General features: G+C 44.5%; 1 protein-coding gene across 1 annotated transcript in view; it reads right to left on the bottom strand.

Moving 5' to 3' along the window:
- The window catches only part of MINDY2 (MINDY lysine 48 deubiquitinase 2), an 87708-nt gene that overhangs the window by 15265 nt on the left and 50584 nt on the right, over positions 1 to 21859 (bottom strand). Inside the window, exon 5 of the mRNA XM_012936101.2 lies at positions 5330 to 5432. Coding sequence (XP_012791555.2) covers positions 5330 to 5432 — 103 coding nt within the window. The remainder of the gene's footprint in view (positions 1 to 5329; positions 5433 to 21859) is intronic.

The following is a 21859-nucleotide window of genomic DNA, read 5'->3' as shown; positions in this document are numbered from 1 at the left end:
ATAGAGCCAACTAACCGGAGGTACGAGCTTGCAGTGACACAACTTATGGCAGAAATTTCTCTGGACTTAATTACTAAAATACCAGAAATCCAAAATCTCATATACTATTCATTCTTGGAAAACAAATTATAAGATGACGACTTTTCAGCAGGTTTGATTGTTAGGGGGAAATTCCAAACAATAATACAATAAATAAATGTGGGGTAGGAAGGGGAGATCTTAGAGAGAGAATAAGTTAAAGCACTGGTCTTGTGCAGCAGACCCTGGTTCAATCCCTGGCAATGCGGGGTGTAGCCCAGCCTTTCCCTTCGGGAAAAATAGTGGTTATGAGGAAAAAAATATGTACTGCATTAGTTATAGTTATTCTTCACGAGTGGATAGGTGTTTAAGTGGAAAGTAACCTTAACAATGAGTTGCTTAAAATTTGAACAGAGATCCCAGATAATTCTCAGTTCAAAAATTATTCAACTTTTGCCCTCACACTATAAGTAGGCATACGACTGAACAGAAAAAAGTAGGATAATTGATGCCAATTTAATCCTAGCCCCCACCAACTTAAGTCAGTCATTATGCAGAAATACCAAGTCCAGGAGCTAGAGCTATAGCACAGTGGGTAGCGTGTTTGCCTTGCACGAGGCCAACCCAGGTTCAATTCCCAGCATCCTATATAGTCACCAAGCACCGCAGGGAGAAATTCCTGAGTGCAGAGCCAGGAGTAACACCTGTGCATTGTCAAAGAAATACCAAGTCCAAAAACAGAAATGATTTTTTTCTAATGTATAATGTAATAATTAACTATAAATAAGTACTAGGAATTAATGTAAAAGACATACGTACAGTTGATCCTCATTATTCATGTGAGTTCATATTTGTCAAGTCATCTTCCAGCTAAACTCTATACCCACCAAATCAACACTCAGCACGTGTCTGGGGTCATCCGTCAGCTCTGTGCAAAGCATGGAGAGTTCGGAATCCTCCAGTGTGCACATTCCTTAGGAAGGGAACAAGCGCTCCTCGGCCTTCCTCTTCCTGCTCTCACCCTCCAACACATGTTCCTTCTACCACTTAGTGGCATGGTGCTTTGCTCTGTCTAGGTGATTCTTTCTGTCACTGTCCACAATGCAAGCTGCCCTTCAGAAACACCGAGGAGGCAGCGGCTGCTGTGGGATCAGGCTGTGCGGGGCCTTACAGACTTGCTCAGTCCTGAGCCTCTGTGTTACACACCATGAGTGTAAGGTTAATAAATCAACAGTCAGTTAAATAACCTATTTTTCGCTGGAAACAAATATAAGATTATATGTTGATGAGATGATAAAATCTTGTGTCCAGAGGGTCAGAGAATCGTTCACTTGAATATTAAAATTCACTAATTCCATTTCTTAAACTATCTTTTTAGGACATAATCACCACAACTAATGAGAATGGACAGACAAAATATTCTCAAAGACTATCTCTCAGTTTTTCCCCTTTGTTCCTTTCCTTTAACAAGACCAGGGCCAAACAGTATTGGGGGGCTGAGGGCGGGGCACTTTCCTTTCACATGGCAGACCTGGATTTGACCCATCAAATCCCATAGGTCCCCCAAGGACCACCAGCTATGAATCCTGAGCAGAGCCAGGAGTAACTCTTGAGCACTGCCAGCTATGGCTCCCAAAGCCAAACTAAACCAAAACCAAGGGAAGACCAATCCCAGAAGCAATGTGAGGGAAGAGAATGCTCTAGAAAGCTCTACCAGTGAGACACAGGGAGTGGGGCCATGTTAAGATGAACCCATGTTAAGAAACTTACAATTCACACCAGCAGGTCAGCCTGTACCTGCAGGGCGAGGGCACCAGCAGTCTCATGGTGCCTTTAGGCTTCCAGACACCCCAAAATTGCCACTGTGCCTTTGGCCAGACCCCAACATCTTGGGGCCAAGTTTACCAAGAAATTAAACGGCTAAAAGTTAGGTATGTGGGAGACACACCCACAAATCACCTCCAGCTCAGCTATATAAGCTCATTTACTGGCTTATTTCAGAGACCCATAAATCTTAAAAGAGCTCAAAAGATGCAGTTAGGGCCTGTAGCGCAGAGGTAGGCAGGAACCCATGACTGAGAGCTACAGGCCCGCTTGGATCAGGACTGGGCCTCCTCCCCACAGGTCCCCAGTTTTCCAGTAGCTTGGCAGTTTCACCCACAAACTGCCCCCGATGCCATGTAATCCCATCAACAGCCAAGACCCAGGGACTATATAAACTAAAACTCCCGAAAGAGAGTGCCGCAGAATGTCCTGACCCCACACCAGGCTGTCTTCACCAGGGCACCCCAAAGGGGGGCGGGTGAGAGCCCTCCCTGCCCCAAGGGACCCAGCTCCTGCAGCCAAAAGCCTCATCAACCCAACCATCCCATCTGCTCTGGCCAAGCCTCACACATGAGTGAAGTTCCACAGAACCCAGGCAATGTGAAACTCTGTGACCTTGGACTCTGGGCTCAACGGGACCAGAAGCGGAGATCCTCTGCCCGCTTTCCCCAGTCTCTGGCGACCCAGGGGTCACACCCATAAGCCACCTCCTGGCGGCACCAGATAATCTCACCATCAGCCACCATCCAGATCACATGGCTGCTTCTCCTGAAAGGGAGCATAACATGAGGCCCCACAGCCGCACGGACTCCGTGCCAGGCTGTTTCACATGGGGCACCCCAGAGAGGGGTGGGTGAGTACCTTTCCCGCCCTAAGGAACCTAGCCCTGGCAGCCAAAAACCTCCACAACCCAACCTCCGCCATGTTCAAGGCCACTCCCCACGTTCTCGGGCTGAGCCTCACATATGAGTGAACATATTCCTGGACCGTGCACCCGAGACACATCATAAGAAACTCCCTACCTATTCTCCATAATTCCCACACCACATGTGATGGGGTTCAGATAGTAGGCAACAAATCATAGAGGAAAAAATATATATGTGTATATATACATATTTTCAGATATATATACTAAAGCTCACAACAACATGTTAGTGATCTCCTGTAGAATGTCTTAATGGCTGCTGCCAAAATAGAACAATCTTCACAATGTTTCCTATATGAACACTTTTTTGTAAGCATGTTCAGCAGTTCTTCATAACAAACAATATGAAATACATTGCTTTGGTTGTGTTTTGGGACAGGGATTGGGATTTGTGATGGAAACATCCCGAATTTGGTGGTGGGAAGGTGTAATGGTGGTGGGATTGGTGTTTGAATATTGAATGTAATGAAACATTGTTAACTAACTTATAAATTTTTTTTTAAAAAGTAATGTGGAGTTCATGCCGAAATCAACGAGCTTAATCAATGGCTGAATAAATAGCAGTGCTCCTATGTTATTAAAAAAAAAAGGAAAAAAGGAAACTTACAATTCAGAGCAACAGCAGAGGGGACAGAGTGCTGGCCCTGCGTACAGTCAACCTGGGCTCAATCCTGACTCCCCACATGGCTCCTGAGCTCACCAGGAGTGACACCTGAAGCACAGAACCAGGAGAAAGCCCTAAGTACCACTAGGCATGCCCGCCCCACCCCAGCCAAAAAATAAAAACATTTAAACAAAGAAGCTTTACATCTCAGTAAGGCATGAAAACTAAAGCTGGGCAAGTGGGAAGGACGAGAGGCAGCTGGAATGCTGGTCTCTTCCACTCTTCCGTGGGGCTCACCCTGAGGGTCAATGCACATTTCAAGCTACAAAATGCTTGTAAAAAGTCACTCACACAGGGATGGAGCTAGTTTTGAGCCCATGTTGTACATGTACGAGATCCTGGGACAGTTTCAGTATAAAAAAAATAAGATAGGGGCTGGAGCAATAGCATAGTGGGTAGGGCGTTTGCCTTAGACGCGGCCAACCTGGGTTCGATTCCCAGCATCCCATATGGTTCCCGAAGCACTGCCAGGGGTAATTCCTGAGTGTAGAGCCAGGAGTAACCCCTGTGCGTTGCCAGGTGTGACCCCAAAAAAGAAAAAAAAAAAGATAAGAAATGATACTAATGGGTATGACACACTGAATAAAGAAGAATCCACACAAAAGAAAAACTTCACAAATTATATATATAGACATATAAATATACATTTATATAATATATAGTAAATCAGTTTTTACTATACATACACATATATAAAGAACCTACACATTTACACAAAAATTAATTCACAGTGGTGCTTGGGGGACCCTGTGTGTTACTGGTGACAGAACCAGGCTTAGCCATGTGGAAGGCATGCATCTCTCTCTCTCTCTTTTTTTTTTTTGCTTTTTTGGGGTCACACCCGGCGATGCACAGGGGTTACTCCTGGCTCATGCACTCAGGAATTACTACTGGCGGTGCTTGGGGGGGGGCATATGGGATGCTGGGAATCGAACCTGGGTTGGTCGAGTGCAAGGCAAACACCCTACCCGCTGTGCTATTGCTCCAGCCCCAGAAGGCATGCATCTTAACCCGTCTTTGGTCCTTCGTCCAATTTTTAAAAATGTGGTGACCCTAATTAACTTCTAATATACCTAATGCAAAAGAACTGTGTCACTGAGTTCAGGATTTGTTTGTATTCATGAAGAGGGAAAGGGCGGTAGGGATGGGGTGTGCAGACGCCGTGAATCCTGATGGCTTTCCACCTTCCCCTGTGTTATTCCCGCCGCTGACTGGAGCGCTACCATAAGAAACCAGAAGATTGCTTCTAAGATGATGGATTGAGCAATTTTAAGTAGCCAACGATCAGGAAAACTAATCATAAGTTTACTGATTCAGAAAGAAAAACAGCATTGAAGAGTAGAGAAGGTGGAACTCTACTAAAAGGGATATTTGAGCACTGTGATACTTATCTCAGCACTGAAATACTTCAGATGCTCAATAAAGTTCAGAAGCACTCCCAACTAATAATTTTTGAGGGACACAGAGGTGCCTGGGATCACACCTAGGGCTTGATGTCTGACACAGGAGATAACTGCTCTATATCCAAGCCTAATAATCTCTCTCTTTAAGGACTAACGTCAGGAACTCTTGGGTACTTGATCAGATCCAAGCAATCAAGTGATGCCAAAGACTTTTTACTAGAATCCATGCCTGATCTTATAAAATAAATGGGTTCTAGGTAAAAGCCTTTTACCTTATGAGTAATTACTTCTTCCAATTCCTAGAAGTGTTAGTTAATTAAAAAAAAAAAAATCCCCCAGTGGTGATAGGGATTAAACCCAGGAAGGGATGTATCCTATTCCCTCCCCAACCAATAGGATCACTGTAGTAAGTTTCATTTAAGGCAGAAAAGATAGCAAATGGTCAGACAAGTATTTGGCAAACAGTAAGAATCAGTACTAGGAGCACTCACCCACCTTCACTGAGCAGTTCACTGCTGTCTGACTGCTTGCAGCAGATGATCTTCTCTACCAGCTGGTTGTAGCTGCAGTTACCAACAGCTTTCACAACGTCATCAGTCTAGGAAACAAATAACTGTTTCACTATTCATGGTAGAATCGAAAATAAAAGCAAAGAAACCCAGATCATTTTTTTTTCCCTTTTTGGGTCACACCCAGCGATGCACAGGGTTCCTCCTGGCTCTGCACTCAGGAATTACTCCTGGCAGTGCTCGGGGGACCATATGGGATGCTGGGAATCGAACCCAGGTCGACCATGTGCAAGGCAAACACCCTCCCCGCTGTGCTATCACTCCAGCCCCGAAACCCATATCATTTTTTAGAATTTTACACTAATTATTACTAAGCAATTTGTGTGAAAAAAAAGGCAGTAAAACCAGCACCCAACATTTTTCAACTTTGCTTATAGCTCACTATGACATATTACCAAACAAATGATTATTTACATTTTAGTTCTATGCATAAAAGATAAAATGGGACTGTTATATACAACTTTATTTCTTCTTCTTTTTTTCCGTTTTGGGTCATACCCAGTGATGCTCCGGGGCTACTCCTGGCTTTGCACTCAGGAATTAGTCCTGGCAGTGCTTGGGGGACCATATGGGATGCTGGGAATCAAACCCAGGTCAGCTGCGTGCAAGGCAAATGCCCTCCCCTCTGTCCTATTGCTCCGGTCCTACAACTTTATTTAAGATTGTAAAATTACACATAAGTGACAAATCTTAAGAAAACCTCCCAGGAGGAAAAATTTAAAAATCTGTTATTATATTTACTAAATATTCTACTTTTGAAGTCAGGAAAATCTAAAGATGTTAGTTTATGTAATTAACAAAGTTTTTCCATTTTATTTATTTCAATTCCTATAAAGTGTAGTGGGGATATGACTGGTTACAATTAGCATTTCCGAAGTTAATACATATTAATCAGGAACAGTATTTGCCTCATGATTCCTCTTTAATCTCTGGAGGTACAGCAAGAAAGTAAATCCAAATTTTTTTTTTGTGTGTGTGTGTTTTCTTTCTTTTTGGGTCACACCTGCGATGCACAAGGGTTACTCCTGGCTCATGCACTCAGGAATCACTCCTGGCGGTGCTCAGGGGACCATATGGGATGCTGGCAATCATACCCAGGTTGGCTGTGTTTGAGACAAATACCCTACCCACAGTGCTATCGCTCCAGCTCCAAATCCAAAATTATGAGTTATAGAAAAATAAAACTGGGCCTCTCTATTTTTCCTTTATTAGAAACTAGATTTCTGTGCACTCCCTTTGACTATTGAGAAAAGTTTATTGTGATCTAAATTTATTCTGCTTGTCCTTCAAAAATATATTTATAAATTAATTACACGCATTATAATATCAAGATATAATAAAACAAAAAATATATAAAAAATGAGGGTCAATGTTTGTTTCTTGTTTTCTGAAATACTGTGAATGCTAAAACTCCTGATACAGATCTGAACAAGCACCTACTATAAACAGTAGTTTTCAAACTGGGAAGCTTATATTAAAGAGATCTGAGAGGGCCAGAGCAATAGTACAACAGGTAGGGAATTGGCTTTGCATGTGTCCAACCTGCGTTCAGTTCCCAGCATCCCATATGGTCCCCCATCACCACCTGGAGTAATTCCATTCCTGAGTGCAGAGCCAGGAGTAGTAACCCCTGAGCATTGGTGGGTGTGATCAAAAGGCCCAAAAAAATGAAAAAAAAAAAAAAACCACACCCAAAAAACCAGGATGAGATAATTCCAGGCTTACATAGGTTCTTCGCTAAGTGTCCATGGACGGCTGCACAAGAGGTTGTGAGGCATAGCAAAATTTGAAGAACAACTGCCACAAGATATAATTCTTTTTCAGACTTATTTGTGTTAATCGATAAGGCTGTAAATGTGCATATGTTTTCAGGGCAAAATACTACAACAATGCCCAGCCTCAAATGCCAATATAATTTATTTTCCTTTTTCTTACTAAATTATAGGATGATAAAAAGCCTTTTCCCCCCTTTGCAGTGCTGGAAATTGAACCCAGTGCGCTAGAGCATGTGTAACACAAGTACTCTACCGCCACACCTTAGTCTAGCCTCCACACACACTTTTACCAGGAAGCAGGCTTCATTTGATTCACACACACACACATGCAGACTATGTACTGTATCATTACTATATACTAAAGTATTTACATATAAATATATGAGTGTATAATAAATTATTTTATGCTTATTATCTATAATTCGGATATTTTGTGCTATAGATATTCTATTCACTTCTAACACTAAGACAGATAAGGACTTTGAAAGGCAATCCCTTGGGTGTGACTCGATGTAGCCATGTTCACTTTTGGGATCCAGAGAGCACAGCAGGTAAGGCGCTTGCCTTACATGTGGCCACACAAGAGTGATTCCCAGCATGCCACATGATTCCCCCAGCACCAACAGGAGTGATTTCTGAGTGCAGAGCCAAGGTAACCCCTGAGCATCACTGGCTGTGGCCCCAAAACAAACAAAAGGAACCCTTCCACTTTTAATTTATTTAAACCAAAAACTTAGGTGTTTTTAAAACAATTTTGGCTATAATCTTTCTAGATTTTCATTATATTTTCCAACACCTTTACTGCTTATAGCAATTTTCTCTATGACTTTATTAGAAATTTACAAAGAATCTAAATTTTCAAGCTTAAAGAACACAGCTAGGGGGGACTGGAGAGATAGAACAGTGGATAGACTGTTTGCCTTGCACATGGCTGACCTGGGTTCAATCCCCGGCATCCTATATGGTCCCCTGAGTGCAGAACCAGGAGTAATCCCTGAGCATCACTAGGTGTGGCCCAAAAAGCAAAAAAAAAAAAAAAAAAAAAAAAAAAACCACAGCTGGGGAAGAGTAACATCACCAAAAATCAGCAGGACTTCTATAGAAAAGCAATGAATAATATTAACATTTCAAGTTTTCACAGGCAGAAACCTACCATGAATATTTTATTTCATTTAATTCATTTGGATGCCTTTTATGCAATATGTACGGATGCTATTTGAAAAACCACAGATTCAGCAGTGAACAAAAATAGGTGGCATGTGCTTTCACAAAGTTTATAGTCTAAAGACAAGTGATAAACATTAAATGAGTCTGGTGATGTAGCTCAATGGTAGAACATCTGCGTTGCATATATTAGGCTCTGATCCAAACCTTGGAATAGCAAAACAAGCAAAAGACCCCACTAAACCTAATAAGCAAAGGTATGATATGCAACAAAATTGAACATAATGCTATAGACCGTCTATCTTCACTCCCATTCCTTCCCATTCCAGTCGTCACATGATGTTCTCGAGGGCGGCACTGAAGAGTTTCGGTGAAATGGTATCACCTTGCCGCACCCCTCTCTTTACATCAATGATCACTTCCTTGTAGAATGGTGAGATCCTGGTGGTGAATCCACAATACAGCTCTCAGAGGATTTTGATATACTGAGATTGAATGCCCTGTTTGGCTAGGGCCTCGATGACCGCCTCAGTCTCAACAGAATCGAAGGCCTTCTTTAAGTCAATGAATGTTAGACAGAGTGGCATCTTGAACTCTCGAGAAACTTCAATGAGTTTGGTCACTGTGTGGATATGGTCTATGGTGCTGAATCCCCTTTGGAATCCGGCTTGCTCGCATGTTTGTCCGTTGTCTAGTGTTCTGCCTATTCTATTCAGGATGACACAAGTGAACAACTTGTAGACAACAGATATCAGGCAGATTGGGCGATAGTTGCCGATGTCGTGGATGTCTCCCTTGTACAACAGAACGGTCCTACTGGTTTTCCATTGAGACAGAACCTTGCATTCAGACAGGTAGCGTGTGAAGAGTCGGGCCAGTGTACTGATGAGTACTGGCGGCAGATTCTTCAGGTGTTCGGGTGTGACCTTGTCTGGACCAGGTGCTGTATGCATCTTTACCAACGTAATGGCATGTTGGATTTCAGAAGGGAGAACGTTGGGAACGACATAGAAACTGCAGGCAGTGAGCCACATCTAGTCAATTTGGTATGTGGAATTTGGTATGTGGGCAGGTGGACATGTCTGTCAAAGAGATCCAAGTACAAGTCGTGAATAATCCTCTCCATTGCCTTTCTGGAGGATGTGATAGATCCATCGGGACGTCAGAGGGCAGTCATCTTGGTCTTGTAGTTGGCAAAAGACAGGCAAGCGTTTCGAATACTTTTCCCGGCTTCTGCCACATCAGCCAACACTGCTGCTCTTCTCTCTTTGAGGTCTTCCTTTATCGCATCTCTGCACAGCTTTGTGAGCTCGGATGTTAGCTTGTGGTTGCCTGAGGCTCTCGCCAAACCATGTTGACGAATGAGTTCAAGAGTTTCTGAATACAGGCGTCTGTTTGTGGCTTTCTCACTCTCAGCATTCTTCGCACAGATATGGAGGTGCTGAACCAGCTGATCGTATTCCTCGTCGATGCTGTCAAAGACGGCATCTTCCCATGTTTCTGCAATAGTGCCAAAGAGCTCCCGGTTGGTGGTCATTCTGGGAGTTGCCTTCTTAGACTTAAATTTTGCAGACTTTTCTCCCCGCTCTGTGAAGTAGAATTTCACATGAAGTGGTCCAATCCCGTTTGGAATTTTGGGACAACAGCGACATCGGTCAGGTAAAACCGATTGAATATGATGTGGTCAATTTCACTGTGGAACTGTCCACCGGGAGACTCCCATGTCCAGCGTTTAGATTCGGCCTTCTGGAACTGTGAGTTACCATGGATGGTCTTGGTCGAAATGATGAATTCAGACAGTCTCTCACCCTGATCATTCCATCCTAGGCCATGTGTCCCAATGTGGAGTTCTTCGGGCGACCTTCTTGGACCTATCTTGGCATTAAAATCACCAACAATGGTCTTGTAGAAGGTGTGGTCTTCTTTATAGAACTTCTCCAGTTCCATGTAGAACCTCTCAATTTCTTCTTCATTGTAGTTGGAAGTTGGTGCGTAGACGATGAAGATAGAAACTGCAGGCAGTGAGCCACATCTAGTCAAGCGTAATCGTCCAATTCGGGTTGTTAGGCATTTGAATGAATTGATGCTCATGGCCAAGTTCGTGTTGACAAGGACACCAACGCCACCAACACCTCTGATGTCGCATGTTCTGAGGAACAATTCTTCTCCAGTGTCAAAAATGGTGTGATGTGATTAATTGCGGTCAGCAATTACACCACCTCTGCTTCGCTGATGAGATTGTTCTCATAACACCAAACATTAGCCAAGTGGCAGAAATGTTGGCTGACTTCGACCACGAGTGTGGAAAGGTTGGATTGCAGCTGAATCTCAACAAGACGATGTTCATAAAAACTGAACTGGTCCCTGAAGCTCCATTTGCTCTCAATGGAACGAACATCTCCGAATGCAGCAGCTATGTGTACCTGGGTCGAGAAATCAACATGAGGAACGACTTGGTGCCAGAACTGCGCAGGAGGAAGAGAGCAGCGTGGAATGCATTCAAGAGCGTTGAAGAAGTGGTTAAGAGAACGAAGAACCTCAGATTCCGGGCACATCTTTTCGATTCCACCATTCTTCCTGCACTAACATATGCCTCAGAGACCTGGGCCCTACGCAAACAGGATGAGAATGCTATTAGGGTATCCCAAAGAGGAATCGAAAGAGCTATGCTGGGAATATCATGTCTCACTCAAGTGAGAGAAGGAATCCGGAGTTTTGACTTCCATCAACGGTCAAAAATCAGGGATGCTGTCTCGTTTGCCAAGGCATCAAAAATCAGATGGGCTGGTCATGTAATGCGATTCAGAGATGACTGCTGGACTAGAGCTGTTACCAACTGGATTCCACAGGATGTCAGAAGACCTCGTGGCTGCCCACCAACTAGATGGTCAGATTTCTTCATCAAATCCCTGAATGAACGATTTGAGGCTCTTCCTGGAGCAAGCAGTTATCATTGGGCTGCACTAGCATGTGACAGGGACAAATGGAGACATTACTGGCGCCCACTCGAGCAAATCGAAGATCAACGGGACTACAAGTGAATGCTATAGAGCCATTTGCTTTCATTATACTATAGTATTTGACACTGTAACACACCATGATAGGCTGATTTATTTGTCTTTAATATTTATCTTAATATTTTTTTCCATTTTGGAGCTATGACAAATAATACTTCTATATTTTTTTTTGGGGGGGGGCACACCAGTTGATGCTCATAGGTTACTCCTAGCTCTGCTACTCAGAAACTCCTGGAAGAGTTTGGGGAACCATATGGGGTGCTGGGGATTGAACCCATGTCAGCCACATGCCAGGGAAATGCCCTGCCCATTCTAATATCACTCTGGCCACTTTTCTTTCTTTCTTTTTTGTTGGCGGTGAAAGGCAAACACCCAGCTCTGCTCAGGGGTCACTCCTGGCTCTGCTCAAGGGTCACTCCTGGCGGGGTCTGGGGGCCTGTGCAGTGCCAGGTCAACTGCATACAAGGCCGGCACCTTAACCCTATACTATCTCTCAGATCCGACTATGGCAACTCTTTTTTTTTTTTGCTTTTTGGGTCACACCCAGCGATGCTCAGGGGTTACTCCTGGCTTTGCACTCAGGAATTACTCCTGGCGGTGCTTGGGGGACCATATGGGATGCCGGGGATCGAACCCGGGTCGGCCACATGCAAGGCAAACGCCTTACCCACTTTGCTACCGCTCCGGCCCTGCGACTATGGCAACTCTTGACAGTATCTATTCTATATATCAAGAGCTTCCTAGCGCCTCAACTTTTGAATTGTGGGATACATATGGGGGTCACATAACTTAAAAAATTGGTTTTAAAATAAATTTACAACTTATCAGTAAATAAGAAGATACATATTAGATAAGTATCTAATATGGATGCTTATCTTATACCAGGCAGAGTATGGGGCTCACTCTAGGTTCTGTGCACGCGAGGCAAGCCTTCATCCCTGTACAACCTCTCCAGCCCTATGTAACTATTTTATCTTATTTCTATATACCTACTTTATATACTTATATATGTAGGGTCATGTAAAAAATTCTCAGTTGCAAAGGGTGGAGCAATAGCACAGCGGTTGGGCGTTCACCTTTCACGTGGCCGACCTGGGTTCAATTCCTCCGCCCCTCTTGGAGAGCCCGGCAAGCTACCAAGAGTATGGAGCCCGCATGGCAGAGCCTGGCAAGCTACCTGTGCGTATTGCATATGCCAAAAACAGTAACAATAAGTCTCTCAATGAGAGACGTTACTGGTGCCCGCTTGAACAAATCGATGAGCAACGGGATGACAGTGACAGTGACAGTGCAAAGGGGTTGAGAGTGGGGCAAGTTTACTGAGTCCCGGGACAGGGACTGTGACCTGTCACCTGGAGTATGTTTATTCTCAGCCAAGTAAACAATGCCCAGGTGCTCCTCAATGTTGGCCAATTTACAGTTACCCATGGGAAAGGAGAACTTCCCTTTCCCCCCCTATTATTTTTGGATCACACCCTGCAGTGCTCAGGGCTTCCTCCTGGCTCCGCGCTCAGAGATCACTCCTGTCGGTATTCAGGGGTGGGCGCTGGGGGAGGCCATATCAAGTGCCAGGGATCAAATACAGTTTTGCTGCATGCAAAGCAAGTGCCCTGCCTGCTGTATTATCACTCCAGCCTCAAGAAAAATAAGAAATTTCTATGCTGCACCTCTTCTCTACATTTAGTATCATAAGATTTTTATTTTTATTTTTTTTTTTGCTTTTTGGGTCACACCCAGCGATGCTCAGGGGTCACTCCTGGCTCTGCACTCAGGAACTACTCCTGGCGGTGCTTGGGGGACCATATGGGATGCCGGAGATCGAACCCGGATCGGCCGCGTGCAAGGCAAACGCCCTGCCCGCTGTGCTATCGCTCCGGCCCCTCATAAGATTTTTAAATATTAGCCATTGTTACTCATATAGTGGTATTTTCATTTCAGTTTTAATTTGCATTTCCCTATTTCATATTTACATTTGTCTGGATATTCATTTTGATGAAGTGTCCCATGATTTGCTCCTTTCTTTACTAGGTTGTCTTTACTGGGGAGACGGGGGTTGAGGTCACACCCTGCAGTGCTCAGAGGGCTCTCCTGGTGGCACTCAGGGGTCACTCTTGGCAGGGTGCTGGAGATTGAACGGGGTCAGCCATGTCCAAGGCTACCCACTTTATGATCACTCTGGCCTCAACATTTTAGCTTTTTAAGTATTTATTATATTCACTTTCAATTTTAACATTATACTATAATACATAGGAAATAATATAGAAAATAAAAATGTATGGTCATTCAGATTACAAGCATATGAATACACACACACACACACACACACACAATTTTCACAAATACTTCCTGGCATACAGTTCCACTGCTAACCCTGAATGGTGCTCATGTTGTAGATGTCTCTGTTAACCCCTGAGGAGGGGACTGGCTGCAGAGAACCCAACAAGCATGGCAGCAGCAATTTCAGCCCCACCTTCATGAGCCCTGGAAAGGGAGAGGGAACTGTGACTGACTCAGCGAGCCCCTGTTTGAGTCGATTACTTAATCAACTGTGTCGTGAATGCACCTAGAAGTCCAGGGGGCAGCTGCAGAGAGTTTGCAGGCGGAGCCCTCAGAGCTGGAACTGTGCTGCCTCAGGACTGCTGATTTGCATTTTGCCCAAAGGAGCCCGGATACTCTGTAACACTCTGGGGACTTCATGTGCACACAGGTGTCCTGGGTTCTTGGGGCCATCCGAGAAAACCAGCGGCACCCCATCCTTCTGAGGTGAGCAGCTGAAGTCTTATCGGGCACCCCAGTGGTCAGGCGCCAGGCAGGCAGTGTGGGGCCTGCTGGCACAGCGCAGTCACACCTGCACAGTGCAGGGGCTGTCTCGTCTCTGCAGCTCACTCAGTTCCCATCCTATTTTTAATACATGAATTTAGGGCTAAAAATGTCCCTCTAAAAGCTGTCTAAAAATTGATTGTTGTGGATTTACCTTCTGATAATTCCACCTGCCATTTCTTTAAGGTTTTGTTGGGACAATATGAAATAAGTTTGTCGTATGAGATGAGCAGCTGAAGTCTGCCAAAGGCCACTGGGGGGACCCTGGGGACACTGGTTGCAAACTGGATGCCTGAAACAATTCTATTATAAACAGCTTTGCAAATCATAGTATTCTCAAGATTAAAAATTACAAGGTGAGAGCATTTGCCTTGCATGCGGGCAATCCAGATTTGATCCCCGGCATCCCATGTGGTCCCCCAAGTACCACCATGAATAATTCCTGAGTGCAGAGCCAGGAGTCAGCCCTGAGCATTGCTGGGTGTGACCCAAAAAGAAGAAAAAATAAGATTAAAAAATTAAAGAGCAAAAAACAAATAAATAAAAGCTATCTTAAGTAAACCTCACATGCTTTGATCTGGATTTAGTTCCTGATTTTTGTTGTTTGCTTTGGGGCCACAGCCGGTGATACGGTGCCAGGGCTCGGTGGTGAGGCTGGAGCCTGGGTGGCTGAGCACAAGGCCCGTGCCTCCCCCGCGTGCACTGTCTCCAGTACTGGCAGAGTGTCTGGTATAGTCTCTCCTGTTCCTACTGATGTTTAGATCAGTAAATCTAATGTTTAATCAGTATATTCTCTGACAATATACTGATCTATACTGATGTTTAGATCAGTATATTGTCAGAGAATATCCTTCATGTGTTGGAGTTGCCACAATACTAATGGACCAGTATTAGGAGAATTTCTGTAAATTTCCTCAGCATTTAAAAAAAAAATTGTTTTTGGGCCACACCTGGCAATGCTCAGGGCTTAGTTCTGGCTCTGTGCTCAGGTACTCCTCCTGGCGGTGTCTGGGAGACCAGTGGAGTGCTGGGGATTGAACCCAGGGCAAGGAGGGTTAATGCCCTACCCGCTGTACTATCGTTCTGGCCCCTCCCAAGCATTTTTAGAAAAATCTATAGTAAAGTTCATGAAAACACAAGGAAAGACTAGGAAAATGTCATGAATAATGAAGAATAGGAAGACATATGAATAAATGATAACCCTGGAATAAATTCTGGAATTAAAAAAAATTAATGGAAGAATTGATGAAATGTGAATGCTGATTATAATTTAGTTAATTGTAATATACCACTATTAAATTTTATTGTTTTGATACATGTACTACGGATATGTAAAATTAAAGGAAATTGATCGAGAACATATGAAAGAATATATAGGAATCCTGTAGTTTCTTTGTAACTTCCCATAAACCAAAAATTATTAAAAAGACTTACTGAAGAATATGATCATTAGGTTTTCCTTTCTTTCTGCTTCGATCAATTATAGAGAAAGGTAAATTAAGGCCTCCTAGGAATGAAGTGACAGTGCAGAAAGGCAGGACACAGGGGCCGGTACTTGCCTCGCATACAGCTGCCACAGTATCCCCAGCACCTCATATGACCCCTGGGCACTGCCAGAGTGATTCGAGCACAGAGCCAGGAGTAAGCCCTGAGTAATGTTGGAGGTGGGCCACCCCCTCCCCCCTCCCCCCCAAAAAAAGGTCTCCTGGTACAATGATTATAAATCTGATTTATAAATGATTATAAATTCTTATAAATCTGTTAAATTGTTTTCTGTACTTTGAAGCTGTACTATCAGATGTAAACTAACTTTACTTTACACTGTCAAAAACTAACCTTTAGTCTTTGAGACAGTTGCCACGAGTCCCAAGAATGAACAGTCACTCAGGGTACTTACTCCCCAGGAGGCGTCGGAGGAGTACACTTGGGGGAGGAGCAGTCACAGCAGGCAGTGCGTAGGGTCATTGCTACCTCGGCACTTCTGCGCTCAGGACTTACTCCTGGTGGTGCTCCAAGACCATATGGGATGCTCGGGTTGGCAGCGTGCAAGGCAAGAGCCCATCCCACTACAATATCGCTCTGGCCCCAGAAGCATATAAATTTTAAGTTATTATTATATCTTCTTGGCAAATTAAACATTCTATCCCAGTAATGTTTTCTGATTTAAGATCTGTCTTTTCTGCATTGCTGTATGTACACCAGCTTTTTTTGACTGTATGACATCTCTTTGCCCAGTTTTTTCATTTGTAATCTTTCTCTATAATTTCTGGTCTAAATGACAAATAAACATATGTTTAATTCTGCTTCAGAACCACTGTACTCTTAACAAATTTAGTTCTATTTATACTTACCATAACTATTCATTTATTACATCTACCATCCTCGGGGCTGGGGCAATAGCACAGCGGGTAGGGTGTTTGCCTTGCATGCGGCTGACCCGGGTTCAATTCCCAGCATCCCATATGGTCCCTTGAGCACGGCCAGGGGTGGTTCCTGAGTGCAGAGCCAGGAGTAACCCCTGTGCATCGCCAGGTGTGACCCAAAAAGAAAAAAAAAACAAAAAACCAAAAACATCTACCATTCTCGCTATCCCATTAGATTGATTTTTTTTTCTTTTTGGGTCACACCAGATGATGCACAGGGGTCACTCCTGGCTCTGCATTCAGGAATTACCCCTAGTGGTGTTCAGGGGACCATATGGAATGCTGGGAATCGAACCCGGGTCGGCCGCGTGCAAGGCAAACGCCCTACCCGCTGTGATATTGCTCCAGCCCCAAGATTGATTATTTTTTTTTTTTAAATCTCTCCTCTCTTTTTGGCTTTTGGCTTCCAGGGTAGTATTCAGGCACCCCAGGGCCACTTCTCACTCTGCCAACATCTGGTCCACTGGACCAGTGGGTCAAGAGGAGGGTCGATTCACGGGCCTGAAGCTGAGGTACTGTTCAGCCCCACATATGGGGGTCGCCAACGCCACCTGGAGATGCTCAGGGCTCTACGGCCACACCTGGTGATGCCAGAGAAGCCATAGGGGACTGAGTCCCAGCGAGGGGTGCAGGCATGTGCCCTGACCACTGTCCTGTCCTCTGGTCCTGCCCTGTTTCTGTTCTGGACTGACTGATTTTCCTCCTTCTACTAATTTGATAGTAACCTGCTATGCTTCTCATTCTTTCCATGATTAGTCTAAAAGAGAGTTTTCCAATAGTACATTCTGTATAATGAAAGTACTCCAAATCTGGGGCTGGAGCGATAGCACAGTGGGTAAGGCGTTTGCCTTGCACACGGCTGACCCTGGTTCGATTCCTCCATCCCTCTTGGAGAGCCTGGCAAGCTACCGAGAGTATCCTATCTGCACGGCAGAGCCTGGCAAGCTCCCCGTGGTGTATTCAATATGCCAAAAAAAAGTAACAAGAAGTCTCACAATGGAGACGTTATTGGTGCCCGCTCAAGCAAATCGATGAGCAACGGGATGACAGTGATACAGTGATCGCAAATCTGTGTTCCCAATAAGGTACCTGCCAGCCACATGTGGCTACTTAGCAACTGAACTTGTGCTTCGAACAACTCAATTTCTTTTTTTTTTTTCTTTTTTTGGTTTTTGGGTCACACCCGGCGATACACAGGGGTTACTCCTGGCTCTTCACTCAGGAATTACTCCTGGCGGTGCTCAGGGGACCATATGGGATGCTGGGATTTGAACCCAGGTCGGCCGCATGCAAGGCAAACGCCCTACCCGCTGTGCTATCGCTCCAGCCCCAACTCAATTTCCTTATTAAACTTAAATAGCCATACTTGGGTCTATATCTGAAAAATAAATTGTAGACATGATACACATGTCCCCCTGCCATATCAAATTAATTTTAGTCTTTAGAATGTTTCATCTTCCTTTTAATATAAATTATTTTTGCATATGTTATTTTTTAAAGCTTGTTTTGCTTTTTGGGTCACACTCAGCTCTGCTCTGAGGTTACTCCTGGGGGAGGGTCACATGTGATGCCAGGACCTGGGCTGGCCATGTGCAAGATAGGCACCCTCCCCACTGTACTATCTCTAACCCCTGCCATTATTTTTCAAACCATGATATTATTTTATATGATTTGACATCACAAACTGCCCTGCAGCACCATGTAATCTCATCAACGGCCAAGATCAGAGATTATAAAACAAAGCTCCTGGGGCTGGAGTGATAGCACAGCGGGTAGGGCATTTGCCTTGCACGCGGCCGACCCGGGTTCAAATCCCAGCATCCCATATGGTCCCCTGAGCACCGCCAGGAGTAATTCCTGAGTGCAGAGCCAGGAGTAACCCCTGTGCATTGCCAGGTGTGACCCAAAAAGCAAAAAAAAAAAAAAAAAAAACAAAGCTCCTGGAAGAGCGCAATGCAGAATCTTGCATGGCAGAGCCTGGCAAGCTACCTGTGGCATATTTGATATGCCAAAAACAGTAACAATAATGGGCCTTATTTCCCTGACTCTGAAGGCAACAGGGACGAATGGAGACATTACTGGTTCCCACTCAGCAAATGGATGAGCAACGGGATGACAGTGATATAAAGATGATTTGACATCATATTAGCTTCTCTCTATTCATCATCTGGAACCACTTCTTTACAAAATTTTGTTTAGAACTTACATTAATGCTGACTTGCTGCCGGGAAACCATCTAAATTTAATGAACCTAAAATGACTTTATTTTGCTTCATTCTTGAAAGATAATTTTGCTTAGAAGTACAGGTTGACATGTCATCTTTTAGCACAGAAATACATTATTTCACATTGGGTCTCTAGTGCTGCTATTATGGATAAGGCTTCTGTATCACTGTATCACTGTCATCCCGTCGTTCATTGATTTGTTTGAGCAGGCGCCAGTAACGTCTTCATTTGTCCCTATCCCATGCTAGTGCAGCTCAATGGCATCTGCTCATTCCAGGATCATGAAGAGCATGTTGTTACCGTTTTTGGCATGTCAAATACGTCACTGGTAGCTTGCCAGGCTCTTCCCTACAGTGAATCTGAGGCTGCTCTGGATGATGTGCTGAGTCCAGGTTCAGCAGACTGAACAGTTTCACTACAAAGTGATGTGTCAGGAAGTGGTTTCCTAACAAAGGTGTGACAAGTGTACTATGCTTCTGCACTCACTGGTTACTATGATCCATGGAATTCAGCAGCTCAATGGAACCCTTCCCTCAGGGAGCTGGGAAGTAGGACCAGAAAGAGCACAGTCAGAAGAAAAGCCTGGGTCTACAGTGGAGAATTTGCTGGAAGCCCAGGAATTGTCACAAACACTAGCTCCCTGCGTTCTGGTGAAGGGCCGTCTGCCGGCCGTGGAGTGGGTTAGGGAGGGCCCTTTGAGGAGGGACTTGGATGGGCCCAGCAGGTACACCAGAAGTTGGACCTGAGCTTCAGGGACTCCGTTTCTCGGTTGTTGGAAGCGAGAGATATTTCTGGGTCTCTGGCCCGATGACTCAGAATCAATGGAATCCAGAGAAGATGATTTCATCCTTCCTTCCGCCTGCAGACTAGTGAATCTCCCGACAGTGCCTTCTCACTGTTACGAGAAATGAATCGCCATGGGCCTGGTCTTTGCGCCCCGCCACCCCCCAGCCATAAAGGATAAGACTTCTATTATTAACTAATAATGGAGAAATACAATTTTGTGGCTGAAATGTGATCCGCGCCATACAGAGAACTGCTAGACTGTTTTGTTTTATTTGGGGGCCACACCAGACTGTGCTCAGGGCTTCTTCCTGGCTCTGAGCTCAGGGATCACTGCCAGTGGGGCTTGAGAACCATACCAGGTGATGAGGGTCACACCCGTGTGGCTGCATGCAAGGCAAGCGCTCTACTCCGGCCCAAGAGCTGCTCTTTTTTTGCAAAATAATCATTTACAGAAAATATAACCAGATTAGAAAGAAACAGTCAGCTTTTCCGGATGTATGTCACATAGACCTATGAATTTCTAACTTTCGCCTTTTTCTTTTCTTTCCACACAAAGCAAGTACAAACAGATAAAATGCACAAATTTAAAGCCCTTACAAGTGTTTGAAAACTACAGAAAGTCTATGAATGATGCGTGTCCCAGGTCAGAGCGCTTGTCTCTCTAAGCAAGTGAGTCGAACTGCTTACCAAACACTACACACATTAGTGGCAAGATGTAAATTCAATTTATAAGAACTCAGGTTTACGTTACCCAGGCGGTCAGCTTATTTTCAAGCTCCCCTTGCCAGCTCTATGACCCAACGTAACTCTTTTTTTCCTTTTTCTGTCACACCCGGCCATGCTCAAGAGTTACTCCTGGCTCTGCACTCAGGAATTACTCCTGGTGGTGCTGGGGGACCATATGGGATGCCGGGGATTGAACCCAGGTCAGCCGCATGCAAGGCAAATGCCCTCCCTGCTGTGCTCTGGCCCCCATAATTCATCTTGGAGGTATAAGCTTCAGGACATAGTTTAGTCTTTTTAGTGATATTCTCAGAGACACAGCGCTGAAAAACACACAGCTATACTGCTTACACAAAACCATCCTCTCACTGCCAAGAATACCATTTACTTTTGACTATAAACAGAAATGAAAAAAATGCTTCCAAATTCTTGCTGTTATGATCTTTCTTTCTCTCTGAATGAGCCCTGAGTGCAGAGCCATGAGTAAGCCCTGAGCACTGTGTGGTGTGGTTCAAAAAACAAACAAGCAAATAAATATTAAAAACTGGCTGGAGTGATAGCACAGTGAGTAGGGCATTTGCCTTGCATGTGGCCAACCTGGGTTTGATTCCCGGCATCCCATATGGTTCCGAGCACCACCAGGAGTAATTCCTGAGTGCAGAGTTAGGAGTAACCCCTGGCCACTACCAGGTTTGGTTCCCCCCCAGCCCTCCCCCGCAAAAATAAATAATAAATAAATATAAAAACTATACAACTCTTAGAAGAAAATATAGGAGTAAATCTTTGTGACTGGGTTATATAAAGTCTTTTGGTTAAAGACTAGATGCCATGGGGCTGGAGAGATTGTACAGCAGGCAGGGTACTTGCCTGCAGACACCTTACCTTGCCTGATCTCTGTCTAGAACTGCATATGGTCCCTCAAGCACTGCCAGGGTTTTGTTTGTTTGTTTGTTTGTTTGTTTTTTGCTTTTTTGGGTCACACCCAGCGATGCTCAGGGGCTACTCCTGGCTTTGCACTCAGGAATTGCTCCTGGCAGTGCTTGGGGGACCATATGGGATGCTGGGGATTGAACCCGGGTCGGCCACGTGCAAGGCAAACGCCCTACCCGCTGTGCTATTGCTCCGGCCCGCACTGCCAGGTTTGACCCTTGAGCACAGAGTCAGAAGTTAGCCCTAAGTGCTGCCGGATGTGGCCCCCCAAACAAAAAAATGCACACCAAAAGCATAATAAATGAAGGTATGTGCTGGAGGTTGGAACAATAGCACAGTGGGCAGAGCGCTTGCCTTGCATGCAGTTAACCCAGGTTCGATCCTGGGCATCCCATACGTTCACCTACGCACCCCCATGAGTGATCCAGAGTCCAGGAGTGAGCCTTCAACCTAGCTGGGTACGGCCCCAAAACCAAAAACAAAAGCGAAAAAGATTTATGTTGAACTTCGTCAAAATTTAAAACTTCTGTTTTAAAGAGTAACACCTTTGACTTTATCTTATAACTTCACTATCTCTGGGTAAAAATGCAAA

The sequence above is a fragment of the Sorex araneus genome, chromosome 10, assembly GCF_027595985.1.
Source record: "Sorex araneus isolate mSorAra2 chromosome 10, mSorAra2.pri, whole genome shotgun sequence".
Taxonomy (NCBI): Eukaryota; Metazoa; Chordata; class Mammalia; order Eulipotyphla; family Soricidae; genus Sorex; species Sorex araneus.
Note: the sequence above shows the minus strand (reverse complement) of the source record. Positions and strands in the feature narration are given on the sequence as shown.